Source organism: Bacillus rossius, chromosome 8 (genome assembly GCF_032445375.1).
Source record: "Bacillus rossius redtenbacheri isolate Brsri chromosome 8, Brsri_v3, whole genome shotgun sequence".
In the NCBI taxonomy this organism is placed as follows: domain Eukaryota; kingdom Metazoa; phylum Arthropoda; class Insecta; order Phasmatodea; family Bacillidae; genus Bacillus; species Bacillus rossius.
Window position 1 is genome coordinate 29,065,563 of NC_086336.1, and position 20,911 is coordinate 29,086,473.

At 36.5% G+C, this 20,911-nt stretch overlaps 1 protein-coding gene across 1 annotated transcript; it reads right to left on the minus strand.

Annotated features, from left to right (window-relative positions):
- Positions 1–7,901: 7,901 nt before the first annotated feature.
- LOC134534685 (uncharacterized) lies at positions 7,902–13,177 on the minus strand. Its single transcript, XM_063373150.1, has 2 exons — positions 13,098–13,177; positions 7,902–9,757 (listed from the first exon to the last, which is right to left on the minus strand). The coding sequence occupies exons 1-2, from the start codon at positions 13,110–13,112 to the stop codon at positions 8,447–8,449; spliced, it is 1,326 nt and encodes a 441-aa protein (XP_063229220.1). The 5' UTR covers positions 13,113–13,177; the 3' UTR covers positions 7,902–8,446.
- Between the last annotated feature and the right edge of the window lie 7,734 nt (positions 13,178–20,911).

Genomic DNA, 20,911 nt, shown 5'->3' on the forward strand with positions numbered 1-20,911 from the left:
TAATAAATACAAAACTTAAGAGTTACAAAAATATTTGGAAGAGAAATTAAATTTAAAAAAAACTGTGCTGTGTTGTCTCGTTATTGAATGATATAATGGTTTTGTTGAGTAATATCAAGTAATATTATTATTGTGGTTGAGAAAAATTTTATCGGAGTTGATTTACTTGCAGTTGGAATTGTTTTCAGATTATAGTTAGGGTCCTGAAATTCTTAGTATTACGATTAATGGTGTGATTATTTCAACAGTGTGTAGTATTAATTGTTTATTAATCATTATTGAGTGATCAATAATCTTGATAAGTTATTATGAAGTGAGAAACAATTTTATTAATTCATGATATTTAGAAAATTTTCATGTTTCTCTGTATAAATAAATATATATCCTAATAAACTTTACGATTACTTACAAGATGAGGTTGTTTGAACTGCAAAAGAAGTTTCACTCATACCACATGTTCTGAGTTACAGGCGCTCTTTTTTTTCCTTTAGCTAATTGTTGTGCCACATAAGTTAGATGCCAATAATTGATGGAGGCGTAGTATTTTGCATTGTGAAAACATCTTAAATGTACTTTGAAAGTGAATGTATTTAACACCGGGCATTCTAGTTCATACTTACTAACAAATATCAGACGTTAGCAAGCACCACTGACGCAATGTTTTGGGTGAAACAATATGGTGATAGCGAGGTTAAAAAGTAACTCCAACTACGTTGCAGCATAGTGTCACCTGACAATTCCAAACTCTTTGAGCCAAGCTAATGTTTCCTGCGAGTGTTATCAATGATAATGAAGAAAAAATACGTTCATCATCGATCTTATATTCATTCAAACACATATATGGAAAAACAAACAGGCCACGAATATTAATGTTGCAACATAGTATTTATCAACTGAAATTTTAAAATAATGGAATGGTGTATTAGAAATAGTGGAGTTATTTATTTTTTCATTGAAATCGAAATTATTAACTTTCAAAATATGGCATGGCCCATACCAAAATTTTTAATTGAAATTATTGTAGTAGCTTGTTTGGTTGTCTACACCAATTTTTAAAATATTGTGTCCTGCTGGACCTATTTTAAAACTTTTCTTCAGATTTTAGTCAACATTATTCTAGATAGACATAGGCTATTCTTTTAAAATATGTTTCCAATAGGTATAGCAATATTTATAACCAAACAAAAATTGGCATTATTGTAGTTTTAAAGAATTTACAGTGTAATAAATCTCCACGCTACGTACGCGATTTTCTCCAGCACCGTGTGTGAAATACCGTTCTGTATCCAGACTGTCCAATGACAACAGGCTAAGAGGACCTCAAAAAGAGCACAAATATATCATTTTAATACTCAAGCCATCTAATAGAATATCGATGTGTGGGACACTTGAAATAAATTTAAATATATATATATTATATAGGGACATACGTCATTGCTACCAATGGCGTATGTCCAGAAAAAGGTTTGAATTAATCATTTCCATGTTTATAGTTATTCAAAGAACGTACACTTTACATTATTTAAAAATGAGTTTTGAAAAGAAAACTTGATATGATAAAAATATGAATCCACCCGTGCTAAGCAGGCCACCACAACTAGTTTTATAAATTAGTCAAGTATTAAAAAACTGGTCTTTTTTTATTCTTGGAATTAAGTATATGTTACCTTAAGGCTAGGGCCACACTTGCGACCTGGTCGCTGCGACCAGGACGCTGCAACCAGGTCGCTTAAATGCATTACATACTTCCTTATGAGGCTGGCCAGACATGGTGACAGGCGACAGCGACACGTCGGAAAACGCTCGAGTGAGCGTTTTCGGATCGCGGAAACAAATACGCTCGCCTTTATTTCTTTTGAAGGTAGCCACATTGGCGCTCAGGTCGCTGCCTGTCGCGCGGACAGTGGAGTGTTTGCAATCAGTCTGAGCCGCACCGCGCTACTGCTTGTTAGTTACCGCGATGTTTGATACGGAATTATTTATTAATGAAGTTCACGAGCAAACCCCGCTGTGGAATATGAAGCATCGTGACTACGCTAACCGGGATGTAAAATCCAAGCTCTGGATAGAAGTTGCAGTTGCAGTAGTGGAGAGGTGAGATGTATTGACGAACGAAGAAAAGAATGAACAAGGTAAGAATAAAATTGAAATAAAATGGCATATCATACACTGTACATTACGAATCTTGTATTAAATTCAGTATTATCTCATTAAGAAAATTTAAGTATGTAAAACTTTATTTTACGTGATATGAAATATGTAATTTAAATACTAAGAGGGAAAATTACTACTACAATAATACAATATATGATCGTATGAAATTGTCCGACAACATGTCGTTGCTTATTAATAGCGTGAACACCGTATTTTCTACTTCTGCGTTTCTTATTCAGTTACCTCGCTACTGCTACTGCTAAAAGTACTTTATCACGTGGCGCCATGACACAATCTAGTCTCTGGAGTTGCGCCAAGCGCTCAGATCGTGGCCGGGTAAAATAACCGCGACCTGGTCGCATTGGCTTCTGGAATGAAAACGTTTAACGTGTCAAATTCTTTAGGAATATTCCAACAGTGTAGGAATAGACACTGCTGTAACTCTTCCGTCTGATCTGAAAGTTTAAAAAGTTTACTTTTGGAAACATTGGTTCATATAAGTACCTATCTCTTTTTTTTCTTGTCACTGTTATCAGTAAAAATTTATCTGTTTTACGCAACTTTTTTTCATAAATGTGTAGCATGCAACACAGTTTTAATAAATAATGTGAATCATTACTGTATTGCCATTTTTTTTAATTTTAGAGAAATCGTCAGAACATGATTGGCCTTGTGGTTCTGTAATGCCTGGTCTACATGCCTGACATTGTACACGACCTTTTAGATTATTCACCTAGTATCGAAAATAAGGCCGCTTGGATACTGACTGTATGTGCCTGACCACTAAATGTACATGCTTGGAAAACTTACTAGATTTGTCTGGCCAACCAGATAGATGTGTCTGACCAACCTCACTGACGTTCCTAAATAACCAACAAGATGTAGCTGGCCACCAACTGGATTTACCTGGCCACCAACTGGATTTACCTGGCCACCAACTTGTCGTGTAAATCTGACCAACCGGCAGAATTTTCCCGGCGATCGATTACGTGCCTGGTTAGCCGAATGGACGTGCCTAACTGTTAATTAGAAATGTGAAGTCAAAAATTGGCTTAGCATAGCTACTGATTGGCCGTGCCTATTTAATCAATTGTCATGTAGAACTGTCCTAAAAACACATGACAAGGCATGCAAAGGACTTGCCTTGTCTTCTAAAAATACTGATTTTCTGTTGGAACTTGTAGAATTTATGAAATAAATCTCTTATTTTTTAATTTGTTGTTTCGTTTTTGAACCTGTCACTTCAATGTTAAACTAAAAAAAAATTTTTTACTTGAAATTATATTTTTTGTATTATATAGGATACCTAAAAGTACAGTAATAAATCAGTTGAATCAGTAAATAATTGCTGGTTTTTTTTGTTGATATTTGGAATTTTTTCCGAATTTCTATCTCAATATTTACATTTCAAATAGCTGTCAAGATAGCCGACAGGGTGGTGAATGTCGAAACAGCTGATAATTTGGAAATCCTGCACTCTATGATGTATAAAAATAATCTAAAATGAGAACAGCAAATTCTAGCAGACGAAAACAAGATGGTGGATCCAGGATGGCTGCTTTGACTAATACTGATCGGTATAATATTTAGTTGTGTATGGGTCAATCTGTTTAGTGGGAATTATTTTGAATATTGTCAGTTTATTTTTACAAGTACCTACATTCGACGAGAATAAAATTTAGACTATGAAATGCATCATGTAATTTTTTTAAGTATTTAAATAAATTATTTATGATTCTTAATTATTTTTGGGAAGTTTTTAATAGTATTTTATCAAATTGGTCTTGTCGGGATCGAACAGAGAACTCCAGAAATGATGGATATGAGTTTATAACAATTATTAGTTTTATTACTACTACATAAATTATATTGATTTTTAAATTTTTACCAATTTTTTTTGCATAGTAACTATAGTTGCGCCGTTGTAGGAACGGACTTGGCTCCGCCTGCAACAGTGAACGAGAGAGACAGAGTGACGCGTGCAAGAGCCAACCGGCGACGACCCGCTGGCTGGCCGCGGCGCGGCGTTGCCACGTCCAGCAGTAACGCTCCATGCAGTGTCGTGGGCGTACGGCCAGTTGCTGTGTGCTGACACACAAGGATGGAAGGTGGTTATAAACGGTGCGTTTTGCGGTCGCAAAGCGGAGAGGTGGTAACTCGAGTGCGCGAGTATTTCGAGCGTGAGAAAGCAAACAACGGACTGTTGTTACCTGTTTCGCAAGCAGTAAACAGAACATCAGAAGCAGTTGGAATTGCAAAGACAACTGTTATACGGATCTGCAACGAGAAAGATTATGCCGATACTCAAAACCAAAGACTGTCGACGCCCGGGAAACATCGTAATAGACGCAAGCCTGTGACCAGCATTGACAACTTCGATCAAGATGCTATTCGACGGCACATATATCACTACTACATACGTGGAGAGATACCAACCGTAACGAAACTACTTGCATAGTTGGCTCAGGCAGGTTTATTTTCTGGAGGCAAGACATCATTAAAGATAATAATACATTTGTTGGGGTTCAAGTACAAGATATTAATGGAAAACTAAGATATTAATGGAAAAACTATACCCCAGACGGGAGTGGGCAACGTGCGCGGAAATGAAGACTAACCTCGGCAATGTTTAACTATTACGTGTCGGTCAATACGTTCCTTATATTACCAGCTGCGTGTTCGTGTCCGCATCCGGGAATGTGATTGTAGAACGTGCCCGAGAACAGTGGCGGCTCAGTGTGTGACGTCACGTCGGGGTGGCACAAAGACGTGGCAACGCTGCCTGTTGTGTCCAACGACTACCTGGACTGCCTCCCACCCCTCTTGACCACGCCGACCAATCTATACACTTCTTCGTGCGAAGTGCGTCGTCGTTGGTAGGTCTCGCAGGGAGGGGCCAAGTCATTTCCTACAACGGCGCGACTATAGCACATTTCCAAAATGATGGAAAAACAAAATGTGTGAACGTGACGTCATCCAATATGGCCCCAGGGGCCCCGATCGTAGGCATCGAGAGACAAACACGCCCGATCAAAGTCGAATCCTGGTGGCATGCCAACTAGTCATTTAGCCACTGTAAATCACAGCGAATTAATATTTTTAGTTAAATACAATCTTGCCAGATAAATTATAAACGAATGGTCTGCTATTTTAAATAGTCAGAAAAATATTGGTTACGTAATACATTTTTGGCCATCCACTCACGATATGTTTTTTTTTCTGTTTTTTTCACATATGGGTATTTTAATTTACTTCCTTTGTCCTGTATTTTAAATTTCATCGTAAAGATTTGGAACCCAGAAATAAAATATTAATCATAATGAGTAATCCACTGGCAAAGCCTAGCCTTTATTGTAGCCTGTATTATACCTGTTTCCAATCACATCAGGTTAATTGTTTTCATTTTTTAACACCATGAATGAAACAAAAAATTTATCAATAATTCGAACGTGTTCCGATAAGTTTAAGGTTTCCTGTATAACCGTTAATCGTAAACAAGGCGAGGCTCCTTCCTAAATTTGTTTTTACACGCTTTTTATTAGCTTCACCTGTATGTTTGTTTGTTTGTTTGTATTTTTGCAACCGACTCCTTTGGGTGCGATTTTGACGTACTTTAAAAGGCCAGATTTCATTCAAACTTTGTAGATTTATCGAGGACCGATACACTAATTTGATAATATTATTCCATTACTCAATTTGCAAAATAAGATTTTTGTCAATTTATATAATTTCACAATATTTAGTAGGCTCTGTTTATATCGCGCCAATGACAAACTGAAAGAAAAGAGTTCGCGCATTGTAAAGAAAACAATTTCGCTCATGTGCGAACTCTTTTCTTTCAGTTTGTCTTTGGCGCGATATAAACAAAGCCTACTAAATGCTAAATACTGTGACATTTAATTAATTGAAAAGTTAGAGTGGGTTATGTTTAATGTGAACAATATACTTTCTTGAAGAGAATATTATCTATATTTGTAGAAATATGATTAAAAAAACTGAAATAAGGGTTTTAAATGTTGTTTTTTTCGTTAAAAAGAGAAACACAATTACGTTTTTGTTTCATTTTACCAATTAACCAAGAGTGAAACATTATTATAAAAAACATTTTCTGCAAATATTTCACGAAACATGGAAAAATTGAGGTTTGATTTTGCTGTGAAACCAACAGCAGATGGGAAATCAAACACCATATGCATAACCTCAATAGCTACACCTGATGGGCATATTTTTGAAATTCCACTCGAACACCAACCTGAAAATCTACACCAAGCAGTTACAAATATGCCAAGAATATGCCAAGATCAGTAAATCATTAAATTAAAGACATCAAACACGGAAAATATGGATAAGTTTGACAGATGATATATCAAAAACATAATTGGATAGAGAGCAAAACTTACAGTTTAAGTATTTTTACCTGGAATAAATTGAGGAAAAAACAAAAGTGCTGAATCTATACCTAGTGTATCAAATAAAAAATTGGAAAAATTGTTAAAAAAAATTCTTGAAGAAAAAAAACTAAACATGAAACTCAAAATTGAAGAAAAATTGCAAATCATGATTGAGAAATTCACGGGCAGAAACTCAAATGCTTACCAGTGGATTAGTGATTTCAACAAAAAATGTGAACGTTTCCTAATTAAAGAAGACAAAAAGAAAATAGAAATTTTAAAACATTTCTTAGAGTACTCCAGTGTAGTTTGGTACAACTGCATGCAAATGAAACTTACAGTGGAATCGGACTGGAACAAATGGAAGAAAAAAATTTTGTGAGACATTTGCAAACAAAGTATGGTCACCCATCAGATATGCTGGCTTAGAATAAACATCAATGACTTCCCGAATATATTGATTTTCATAGCAGGACATTGAAATTATTGAGTACTGTATTTCTTCAACACGCTATATTGGATATATATTTTAGAAGCAGCCAATATCTACTCAAATTCACTTAAATAGTAAAGTCATGTAATAAATAAAAAATTGAGCCACATCTAGAGACATTTCTGAGATAAAACAATATTTATCGATTTTATTTTAACTGCAGCCAATATCTCTTCAAAATATACTTTAATAGTAAATACATGTAATAACTATCAAGTTTTTTTACATTGTTATAAAATTTATTTCATACGTCGATTCAGAAGTATCACTTTAAATTATAAATAAACCAAACTAAAATGTATAAAATAAATAATAGTTTAAAAAACTAAAAAAAAACAGTTTTATATAGAAAACCAAACTAAAAAATAGAAACAAAATTATAAATTATAATTAAGAAAAGTGTAAAAAATTTTAATAAAAATAAATTAATAATAGTGTATATAAGAAAAAATGTATTTATTTTAAAAAAAGTGTAGGGTGCATGGTGTCAATAGTTATAAATATTTTATTGACATATATGAGTAGAAGGATTATCATTTCGATAATATCTTAAAAAGTGCCCCACGCTTTTTTTTAAATAAAAAACATTCTTTTCTTATTTACACTATTATTAATTGATATTTAAGAAATTTTTACACTATGCTTAATTAAAATTTATTAAAATTTATTTTCTATTTTTTAGTTTGGTTTTCTAAATAAAGCGTGTTTTTTAGTTTTTTTAAACTATTATTTATTTTGGTTAATTTTCAATATTTACCAAGAAATCATAAAAATTTATAAAATATAAATATATTTTCTTTGTAGTTACTCGAAACTTTTCTGGAAGAGTACGACATGAAAAAACTTAATAATAAAAATTGAAGTTAGACATACTTTTAGTTTTTAATTAAGTAACATGAATGTGCATTGTGTATCTCTATTTTAATACAGCATGTCAAGCAACAATGATATATAAATCTTAATGAGAACTTTCCATTGGAATTTAGAAATTATTCTCAAATTTTAAGATACGTGGCAAGTAATGTTGTTTTGATAATTGCTTGAGTTGTGATTCGTGTATCATAAGAAAAGAAATGTAAACTAGAAATGTATTAGGCTAAGAGAGTTATGATACAACTCTATTATCTCAGGAAGAATAAACGTTATAATAAGTCAAAATCGTTTTTTAAAATAAAAAAATATATTTGCTTATAAAAGGTTTTACAAAATATCACATTTGAAAATACAAAAAAGGAATAAAAAGCAGTTCTTAAGAGTGAAAACATGATGTCAGTGAAACAGTAACAATATGTATATATATATTTTTTTACTAATAATGAGGCGCAACAGATGATAATGAAAAAAGGTAGCATAATTGCAATGAATAAGGTGTGAGAAATGACATGAAATGAAGTACGGCTTCAATCTCCTAGTGATGCTTGCTGTACCCGCCGTAGGAACCATAAGATGACCCTCCGTTCAGGCCGCCCAGGTAACTCGGGACGTAGGTGCCGTGGAGGGCACCGCCAGAACTGTAGCTAGATCCGGAGCTGTAACCGCCGCCCGAGCTGTAGCTGGATCCATAGCCGGATCCCGAACCATAGCCGATACCTCCGTAGCTGCCACTTCCCAGGCCGATGCTGCTGATGCCGTGCCCGATGCCAGAGTTGTAGCCGGATCCGATACCAGACAAAGAACTGTAGCCGGATCCGATACCCGATCCAGATCCGTAGTTGTATCCCGAACCGTAGCCGATACCTCCCAGGCTGCCGCCACCAAGACTGACACCGCTGATGCCTCCTCCGATTCCAGATCCGTAGCCGATACCTCCTCCGAGGCCGATGCTGCTGATTCCTCCTCCCAGGCCACTGGAACCGACGACTACTGGCCTATCCACAGGCACGGGGTGAGGCACTGGCACAGCCACGGGCTGGGGCACTCGCACGGGAACGGGGTGAGGCACGCGGACGGGGTAGGGCTGAGGGACTGCCACAGGCACGGCCTGAGGAACAGCGACGGGGTACGGCCTGGGCACACTCACAGGGTACGGCCTGGGCACAGAGACAGGTACGGGATGAGGGACACTGACGGGGTAGGGCCTGGGTACCGACACTGGGACGGGCTGTGCTACAGGTACGGGCACGGGCCTGTTGACGGTCACAGGGATGGGCTGGGGCACTGGAACAGCCACGGTCCGCGTCACAGTCTGCACGGCGGGCGCGGCGGAGGCCACCAGACCGATGCCGGAGCCGATGCCGGAGCCGATACCGGAGCCCAGTCCAATACCGGAACCGATACCAGAACCGATGCCAATGCCGGAGGCGAGTCCGTAGCCGGAGCCGAGACCGTAGCCGGAGCCGAGCCCGGAGCTGGAGCCGATCGAGTATCCGGAGCCAATGCCGGAGCTAAGGGCTATGCCCGAGCCCAGGCTGTATCCGGAGCCCAGGCCGATGCCGGAGCTGTAGCCAGAGCTGAGGCCGATCCCGGAGCCTAGAGCGTATCCTCCCGAGCCGTATCCGCCACCTAGGCTGTAGCCGCCTCCGTAGCCGCCTCCGTAGCCGCCTCCGTAGCCGCCTCCATAGCCGCCTCCGTAGACGCCTCCGTAGCCGCCTCCATAGCCACCTCCATAGCCGCCTCCGATGCCACTCAAGATGCCTCTCTTGTCCTGCTTCTTATCCTTGTCATCCTTGGTGGCTTCACTTCGGACTGCGACTACGGCAGCCAGCACCAAAGTGATAACCTGTTGAATAGACAACAAATTTGTTTTTCCACGTGTCTTTTGAGACACTTTCACTATTTTATTTTAATTAGTTACATTATTTTGAATTATTTCAGATGTTAAAATTTTTCACCTCTTACACTTAAACATTTATTACTACGTAAGACATCAATGGTGCAAATACAATATTAGGAAAATAATTTTTTTTTAAATTTTTTATTGATTTTTTGGTTAACTATCAGGATTTTTGATTGCATTTTTCCATTAATTTTAAAATGCTATGAGCTTGACAAGCATTCATAATTGTTATTAATTTTATTTATAATGTTTTGAGCATTGCTAAAAAAATATATTTGTTCTCAGAATTTAGGTAGATTTTTAATTTTTTAAATTTTTTTAGGGAACTTTAAATTTGCCTTGATGGAACCGTATAATGTCCTACATATTAAAATAATTGATAATTATAATTTGTATAAATATTGTGTTTTCTCAGTTATTCATAGTGTTTTTTTTTTTTTTCAATGGCTAATTTTTCTCATACGTGTCTTATAAAAATATGTATAGCTGTTTCAAATTATAAACAAAATTTTAAAAAAAGAAAGGATTTTTTTATTAGTGATTAATTTTTCTGAAGAATATTGGTGTCATTTGGTTGTGAAAGAAGGTCATGTGCATTTCGGCTGAAGTCGTTTTGCTCTCGACATCCAATAAATGTAATCCGTACTTTATTTTCGAAGCGGTCTTTCCACTTGGGGCTCTGCATTATAAATACGCTTCTTAGGCGAGCACAATAGCAACTGCTGCCAATTGCTCACGGAATCATCGGTACAACCTGTATGTCAGCCTCATGCATGGCTCAATCCATACCGTCCACATTGTCTTTCTAGAATCGTCCATCCGTAGGTGATTTCTCACCGGGTAATGTGCTACTTGCTACTTCGGTTTATAAGATCATTAATCGATACTGTGGTTGAAAAGTGGATAAATATTTTACATTTTAGTCGCTCGCTTTGTATCAATATCAAACCGTGTACTGTAGTCTATATTATTAAGTTAAAAAAAATTTGTAATTCAATGTATGGATTGAAAATATTTCTAAACTTTTAGTTTTATTTAAAAATGACTTTTAAAAATAAAAATTTCTTATTTATTTTAAATTGTTGACATAATTTATATAATATCTATAACCATTTAATTTCCTTTGCATGATAAACAGAAAACTTTAGGATATTATTAAGTATTCAGAGCAATGTAACCAACAGAATAATTATTTAAAATGTATTTTGTTATAATTGACTTATGTATTTGAGCTTAAATAAAAAAACAGGTAGAATTGCTTTAGCATATTTGCCCCATAGCAAAATAATGTATTCAATTCTTTAGAGCTTGATAACCCTTCTCATACGCAATGTAATGCTCACTAGCTTTCGGTGAAAGTTGTGCCATGCTTGAATCCCGGGTGGATATTTTTTTTAATTGAACGCCTGAATTTATAATTACACCTACTTCATTGTCATAAATACATAACAAATTCCATAAAAAATAGTTAAAAATATACTACCGTTTCAAAGACCAACGAAATATTATCACAAGGTTTTCATTCAGGCTCTCTAGGCGGATGGAAAGTTTTAACTTTACTTGTTATTGCTATTACATTAACGTACTAGGATAAGAGAAGGGTGTATGGAAGCTCAAAAAAATATTTCTTTCAAAATTATTTATTTTTGTTTCAAATGTTATATGACTTAGTTCCGGCAACTTGTTGAAGTCGGCACTTGTAAACTGGTGTGGTTTTTATAATAGGCTATCTGTAATAGCCCGCGTGATTTAACAAGTTATTTCCTCCCGGCTCTTGAGACTAGAGCCTTTCAGTAAATATGGGGTTGCAATATGGTATAGATTGTCTGGGAGAAATTATTTATGCTTAATAGGCCAAAAATTGCGATAAATAATTTAAAATTTTAATAAGTGCAGAAAGATGGTAGGTTCTTATCCCCCTTAAAATACATGGTTCACACTACAGTTGATTATTTTTGAGTTGGACTAAATTGGTTGTTGATCGACCTTCACGACACTTAAAGATTATTTTATTATTCATCACATATTGGCATGTAAAGCATGCTCTATTTTTCTATAGTTAAAACTATTAAAACTAGATAAATCTTACTGCAAATTAGTAGATCAAGTTCATTTCAAAATTAGTGAAAATATATATTTATTTACGCATTGAGTGAATTATACTAATTCTGCTTATTTTATAATGAGTTCTACACTTTTTTTTTTTTTTCAGAAAATTTTAGTAACCCTGTTAAGACTTACGGTTTTGTAAGTCAACCGAAGCTATGACTTTCGTAGTCAGTCACAAACTACTTTTTGGCTTCTGGGTTTAGGCCCCGTCTGTAACTGACAGATCGGCCATGCCTTTTTGCAGGTATATATTTTTGTTAAAATTATTTGAAGATGGCTGCAGAAGCCAGAAATTAATCGGCATATTCTCTTTTTTCTAAATAAATGTGATAGGTTTTTCGTTGATTGAAACATATTACGCTTCTTATAGTTGTACTTTTCTTTAGCATTAAAGCTTGCAAACTAATCACGAGGAGGCATAAGGCTAAACCAAACCCACTTTCGAAGCAGTCATGCCTACCCCAGAATTAAACATAAAAAAATCTCGCAACAAATTTGATTCTTCAACAAACCACTACATCTAGGTTAATTTTATACGGTTGAATTAACCGGTATCATGAAGATACGGCGAAGGAAAACGAAATGAGAACGGAGCATTGCCTGAATATATGAATAGGGAGAAAACTTTAGTACCCCGAGGAAAAATTTCATCGGGGTGTAGGTGGGGTTAAATCCGGGTTTAGCCCCACCAGGTTGGAGCTTTATACAGACATTTAATGCTGAAATGAACTGATTTTACTTGATGGCTCTCGTGGTTATGCAGCACAGTGACTTTTCAAGGGGTTTATCTTACCAGTGATTCAAGCGCGGTGTCGTCTCTGAGAGCAAGGCTGTAAACAACGTGCAGTCTTCTCATCGTGCATATGAGTAAAATTCATCGGCTACAATAACATAATATGGAAGGGAAATAAAGATAAAGCCCGTCGTGTGCTTTCAAGAATTGCCTGCCAAAAAATTGTACCTTGAAATCAAGCGTTTAACTCATTTTCACTATTCTAAAAATATAGTTAAACTAAATATCGGAATCAGAACTATCCACCCGCCCTCGGCATATTCTTACCCAATAGGTGCTCGTGAATATAAGTCGTGCGGGGATAGAACCCACTGCCCTCACCACATGAGCGTTAGTAGTGGTTGCCACTGAAGACTCCGGAGCACGTGGGACAGTACTCACCAGGAAGCACTTCATAGCGTCGCTGCGGATGTGCTCGCTATGAGCAAGTGCGCTGGTTCGAGGACCCGGAGGAGCTGTTTGACGCCGGACCTCCTCCGCGGCCAGGTATATATACCGGCGGCGACTGCGTCGTCCCCCCACCTCCTTTCCCAACGCGCGCGGCCGCGACGAGGAGGGGCCCTCTTCATTTGACTTTCACTGCCCGGGATCAACTTTTTAACTTTGCACCTACCTCCCTACCATCGTGCAGCCCTTGTCTCCTGCGAGCGGCTGACCGACTCTTCCCCGCCCCGCCCCTCCCCGGCGAGGCCCGCTCGCTTCGTCCCCGCCTGAGGACGCTCAAGCACCAGACACTTGTGTGTCGGGTGGCGTGAAGCAGGGTTCAAAAAGCCAAAGTAAATTTATAGTATAACTGTTTGATGAATTTTAACTAGATGGACGGTTGTTTATACAGAAATTCATGATAAGGTCTAAAACTGGGGTTTAGTATTTTTTTTTTTCTCGTTTTAATCGGAACCTTTTCATTATATAGTTTGTAATTTTGGTTAGCAAACGGAATGATTTAATAGTCGACGCAACTGCTCCAGGAGCGAATTCTAGCTAGATTGCAGAAACTGTGTGTGGTTAGCATCTATATATGTAGTTAAAGACACAATTTCCGTATATTTATCACGCTCGAAATTATTTTTAAGGATTTCTTCGTTTAATTTCGTGTCCGAGTTTCGTATTTTCAGTGTATTTGCAACATGAGAACACATGAATCCGTTCTTTGCTCATCACTAGCAAGTACTAATATACTTGCTTAAGTGTTATTTTTTTTTTCCAACAGAGCCAAAATTTATTTTTATACTCTATATATTTATTTATATTTATATATATATATTTGGTAACCCAAGTGTGTTTAAATTTTCTAGCCATTCCGTTGAGGAACTACTCGGTACTTCATAACGTGATAATTTTTCTAAGAACGCGCTAGGCGTCGTGCTCTGCGGCAAGGTTTGCCAGGTCTTAATCCGGACAAAATTGGCGTAGCTGAAGTTACGAGCACTGACTGATTCGGAGCTTTCCAAATAACATGTTGTAGTTTTAAAACTTTCTTTAAGGTTTGACGTATTGCGAATAGTTAGCAACCAATTTCTTTGTAATTCAGATACGCGAACAGCTGCATTATTTCCTGACCCAAACAATGTGTTAAAAGATGTGCCTACTTAACGACACGTGAATTTTAGGGAACGTAATGGTGCTTAAAAACTGAGCGAACACTGTTTGTTTGCTCCTTCTTCTAAGAGCACAGAGAGTTTTAACTTTAGCAAATATAAAGTAAGCTATTATTTATGGTCGGAAATTAATTTCCCAAATCTATTTCCAAAACAGCTAGAATTGAAATTTTGCCGTATGAGTCAGAATTCGGCCGACAAACTTCAGTCACGGATTCATCACACAAACAACAGTTGAATACATAGACGATTTATGGTCTTGTGTGCTATCCAAGACTGATGTACGCCTTTGAGATTAGATCTATATAATATTTTATTGCAAAAAAAACAACGAAAGTATTTAATATGTAGGCTAATGCTGAGTGTATGCATTATGCTTATTTAAAAAGTTCTTAAAAGTTCATAATATTTTTTGCCCAAATAACTGAGGGTAAACCATTTAATTTTCAAAACACTTGAGTTCGTGATTTTACAAACAATTATTTTGATAAATATATTTACAACATTAAAATTTTCTGCTCTAGTTGTAGAAATTTGTTAAATATAATTACGTATATAATATATTTATGCTCAGTGTTAAATCTCAAATACTTTATTTATTAAGTGTAATGTAAATTGTTGTTTATCTCAAACTTTAATTTTTTTTCACTTTACTTCTTTTCGTGATTAACCTTCAGTCGAAGTTAGGCTCACTTGATAAACACGTTATGCAAACCTGCGGATGTCACCGTTTGAATTTCGTTTCTTTTTTGAGTAAAGAAGCGAGTGGCTTTCTAGTGGTTTATGCAGAGTGCTCGGCCAGGCCGCTGCGGGCTAGGGGGAAACCTGCTGATTACGGTACGTTCTCGCACGCGTTCCGCCGTCATCGCGGGCGTCGGCTGCCCGTCAATTCTGGGACACAGCCGCGCCTGCCGCGGGCGGTGACTCCTCCGGTTACAGCTGGACTCGCGCTCCGCGTGCGTGGCCGCCACATTTCAGGACCTGCCTTTCAGCGAGCACAAGACATGTTACGACACGTGGTCTTATACAATTTTTTATCACGCCAGTCTTTTCTACATATAAAGAAAAATATAACTTGGCTGCTTTAACTTCTATTATCTTTGAAAGATTTGTGCAATTGGAGTGCATGACTTGATGTAAGCTTTTGGACATACGCCATTGCTATGCACATGTATGTATGTAAAGAAAACTACAAAAAACACAAATTAAGCAAAAAATGGTTATCAGGATATAAACACCACAGAATACTCCACAACAGGAATATGGTCAACAAACAAAGAAAAACAAAGAAAAATGGACTAACAAAACGAAAATACCCCCACAAATGATGACAGCACAAAAATACCGAACCCAAAAAAATTCAGCACGACAGTTGAAACGAGACAAAAAAACACAGCAAAACTAAAAGACGAAACAAACAAAATAGTTTTCCAAAAACAGAAGAGAACAAAAAAAACACAAATGATGACATCAATAAAATATTGAACCCAAAAAAAAATTCAGCACAACAGTCAAAACGAGACAAAAACACGAAAAAAAGAAAAGACGAAACAAACCCATCAGTTTTCTAAAACAGAAACAAGTGACGTTTCGGGAACTGATATCTGCTCCCGTCCTCAGACACAGGTGCAACTCGTACCATGTGCGTCTCTGTCTGAGGACGGGAGCAGATATCAGTTCCCGAAACGTCGCTTGTTTCTGTTTTAGAAAACTGATGTGTTTGTTTCGTCTTTTCGTTTTGTCGTGTTTTTGTCTCGTTTTGACTGTTGAGCTGAATTTTTTTTTGGGTTCAATATTTTATTGCTGTCATCATTTGTGGGTTTTTTTTTTTTTCGTTCTCTTCTGTTTTTGGAAAAATATTTTGTTTGTTTCGTCTTTTCGTTTTCCTGTGTTTTTTTGTCTCGTTTCAACTGTCTTGCTGAATTTTTTGGGTTCGGTATTTTTGTGCTGTCATCATTTGTGGGGGTATTTTCGTTTTGTTAGTCCATTTTTGTTTGTTTTTCTTTGTTTGTTGACCATAGTCCTGTTGTGGAGTATTGTGTGGTGTTTATATCCTGACAACAGCAATTTTTTTGCTTAATTTTTGTTTTTGTCATTTGTTTTTTTTGTAGTTTTCTTCTACAGATATACATGTGCATAGCAATGGCATATGTCCAAAAGCTTACATCAAGTTCTTTAACTTCGTTACGAAACAGTACATAGTTCATTCGAGAGAAAATATGTTTAGGCTACGGGTCCTTCTTCTTTGGCTGAATTTTAAGCGTCGTTTTTTAGGTTCCGTACCATCCCAGGTGTGCTCTAGCATGTAAGTCACTTTACCGTTCACACCCATTTTTTTTTTTTTTAGAATCTTATTTAGTGCGTTTTCAACCATCAAAATTAACATGTGCGAAGCTTTAAACATCTGAAAGCATTCAGAATTAAAATTATACAATATGGATACCAAATGTACTGTTGACAAGATGTACAATTTTTCAAAATCTGACCAGCAACTAAAATTTAAATGTGTTTTCTTGTATTAATAGTAAACCCGGTCCAATTTTTCGAATCACTCCATGCAAACACCAGGACGGTTCCTTATTGCAAGCGAAATCCGATTGCTTACCCATTTTCCCTATTTCATATTCTTGTGTTTTGTCTAATGAATTCGATGTTGACGTGAAGAATATTGAAAAGGACACATTTAAACTATGGATATAATTTAACTTGTTTGTATTTTTACTTAAATTTTAAATATTATCAACAGTGAGTTGTATGCATATTGCCTCGTTTTTATTCTGAATGCTTTGAGATGTATAAAACTTCGCACTTGTTGATTTTGATGGTCGACATCGTACTAAATAAGGTTACGAAAAAACGTTATCTTCTTGTTAGTAAAGATGAGTGTAAACGGTAAAGTAACTCACAGTTGGAGCAAACCTAGGATGGTACAGAATCTGTAAACGAATCTTAACATTTAGCCAAAGATAACGAATTTAAAGAAGCCAAATGAGATTTTACTCTATATGAAAATAAGATTAGGCCAAATTCTATAATATCACAGTGTTAAACTTGGAAATGTACTCCCTGACGTAATACAAGCTTTTAACTTATATTTATTTTGAGTTATAATATAAAAAAGACGTATCAGTGATTGCACGCACACACACACACACACACACATATAGAAGAGTTTCCGTTTGTTTTATTCTTAAAAATAAATACAGTTTATCTCCGATTTCGATGAAATTTTACATACTAAACCTTCAAAACATGAGAAAAGTCACACTGTCTATATGAGATTTCGAAAAAAAAAAAGCCAACCGTTGAATCAGAAATCTGATATTTCTTGATATTACGCTATTGCAATGTTAATGCTTTCTTATGTATGGCCATTGGGCTTTGAATGTCTTTTACGTCTCCATGGCAACTAGCAGTGAATTTTTTGATTTATTTTTCTTTCAATGCGTGGCAGTGGCGTACCCACGAGAAGGGGCATGGCTCATGAAGTGTGAGAGAGTGAGCTGCCCTGTAGACTGCCGAAGCGAAGCACCGGTTCTTCAGCTAATGTGTGTGTATATATATATATATATCCATCATAATAACGTAGGTGCTCTATAACCCGCCTGTTCTATATCTGGAACAACTTTTAATAAATTTCAGTTGTAAATACAAGTTAGCTTTGTTTTTAACATCTCTCTTTTACCACAGTAGTTTCGGAGAAACAACGCAATTAAAATTTAAAGAAAGAAAATATGTTTTTTACGTCGCAATGATATGCAGAAACACTTAATTGACATGAAATGAAAGAGTTTAACGGGCTTTGAATCACTTGGATCCTGTTACGGTGTTAATGAATTTGTTTAAAACTGTCATTACCTGAGTTTTAGGCCTCAGAGTTTACAGCCATTGAGAGTTTTTAAAATAATAAAGCCACAAAATGTATTTATTCTTCTTGACTAAGGCGTAGAATTTGATCACTTTGAAAATAGAACGAAAATACAACACTCGAGATTTTACTTCGCACGGTTACGCCCAGAAATACATAGAGCAACGAGATCAGCAATATCAAAGTGGGTTCCGATCAATTTGCCTAAGAATCATGGTTCGTGAGCAAAAAACCGGCTAAGATCAAAAACTTTAAAATACAAGGGTGTCTATTTTGTTTACTTTGGAACACATAGCTCGTTAGTCGCAATCCAGCATCGATCTTGCGAAGATTTATTCGTCTTAAACTCCGAGTATCCAAGTTAAGCATTCTCTTCGTTAAAAGTACGTAAACATGCTGTTGTCACATACAACAGTTTACAGGCGGGAAATAACGCTTTTAGCCTCTTCGCGTGAGCGTGTCGCTTTAGCATCCACAACCCACGGCAAGGAACCTTTAAACGATACCAGGCTGATGTGCAAGCGTCAAGTCATGTATTGCCACATGGACAGCTGAAGATCTAAACCCATTATTTTCGTTCCCCCCAGCGCGAACTAGACAACTCATCTTAAATACCTACGTCACATAAAAATAACTTTTTTTTTACTCTCCTACACATTTTCAGCCAATAAACTAAATTTATATAATTTTAATGGTGGGAAATAAATAAGCCGGAATACGCAATATTGGTTTCAAAATTTATGTACCCTTATGATGTTAAACATTTAATATTACATATTTTCCTTCTTCAAGTCCGAGATCGCGCATTTAAGTATTAAAAAACCATAATAAATTGTCTATTGACAGTATTCTTACAGTTATAGTCATTATAAATAATTTTTTCGATATCAAACCCAAATGACTTTGCTGTGGAAACCGAGGAAACAGCCAAGTACCTCCTAACCTCAGGAATTTCACTAAACTTAATACCATGTTTTGAAAAAATTCAATTTTTTAAAAATTTAACGACAAAAAATATTTAATAGCATAATAACTGTTGAAACCAAGATGACTTTATTTGGTTCCTATATCTCCCCCCGTAATGCTCGTAGCGTATTATTACAAAATATATCGCACCGGTACACAGTAATGTTTTTTTTTTTAAATAAAACAGATATATTCATGTAAAATTGCAGTATTCTATAATTTGTACATTAACATGAAAACAAATGTATCACAGCAAAACAGTGTTCGCAATAATACTAGGTTCGGATTCTTACCCAGGCATTTATGCGTAGGGTGTTCCTGGTACCCGCAATGAATTTTTATATGAACAACCATTACCGCAAGGGGTAGAATAAAAAAGGATTGGAGGACAAAAGCAAATCATAACTACCTTCGTAGGCACTACATCGAATTTGTTCACATACTTGCAAATGTACTTAATAGATTTCACGGAATGGCAGAATTCGACGTTTATGTGTGCTTTAAAAGTCTTTGAGAGTAACGGCGAAAACGGAACAACGTCCTGTTGATTCACTTTGGCTATTGTTGACCTTCCATTGTCATCTGTAGATCTGCGGCGATATAGTGGATAACCATCATTTGCAGTAATTGTTACTGCTTCTATTTGTCTTGGGTAGCGTTTTGAACATTTCCCTTCAACTATACACAGAGAAATAGGATTTAATATTCCACAGGGACCATTAATCATATTTTATGTAATCACCTCATGTAACAGTGGATCTTCATCATTATCGGGAATTTCTGCTGATATTACATCATCGATTTCATTCGGTCTTATCCTCTCAACCAACCAAATGAGGATATGTGCATGTTGCAATCCGCGCTTTTGCCACTCGACTGAATACATCCAACAGCGCGTCTCTCCAAACACGCGATGCTTGACAATAAAATCCATGAGTAATTTTAATTTTATTTTGAACACCCTTGCAGTAATGTCGTGGCGATCGATGGGTGATTGGCCATGTAATAATTCTTGTAGAATTTTTGTCCACTGTGGATTGCACGTGAACATGATAAACAAATTATGGTGTGCCATAATGATGTACATACGACATAGCATCTTGAGCATATTCGTGCAAATGCCGAGGACTTCCGACATATGTTGCTGGGAGAATAGTTATTCTGCCGACATTCTGTGCATTTCCGTCAGCATTAATTGCATCCCGTAGATGAACGTATTCCTTGGAAAGGAGTTTTGCCTGGTTCTACCTGATATATGTCAATCGCTCTATCTCAACTTTCACGTAGGGAAGACCGGGGCAGGTTGGCATCAGGGGCACGTTGGCACAGTCGCTGTAGTTCTCTAATCAGATGCAGGAAAGCGCCACCAGTACTACGCGAGGTGCGTCAGTCGAGTGTCTTGTCCCTCCGTTGACGGTACTGAAAATTGTTACTTTTCCAGTGGAAGAGAGAACTTTTTGTGTTTATTGAACATGTAAGTAAAATTGCATTTTAACTTAAAATCCTAAATAGCATTGTGTATATAACGTAATTTTTTGTATACATATATATTCATCTTAAAGACAACTGTTTAAGGTTTGCTTTTAGCTATCAAGAAGAGTTAATTATGTTCTTTTGATTTATTGAGGGTAATGTAAAGAATTAACCAATAAATGGGGCACATTGGCACAATGAATAAGAGGGAGTTTGGCACTCTGTGCCAACGTGCCCCATAACTCAAAAATTTATTAACAGCCCATTTTTATATCCCGATAATGTTTATG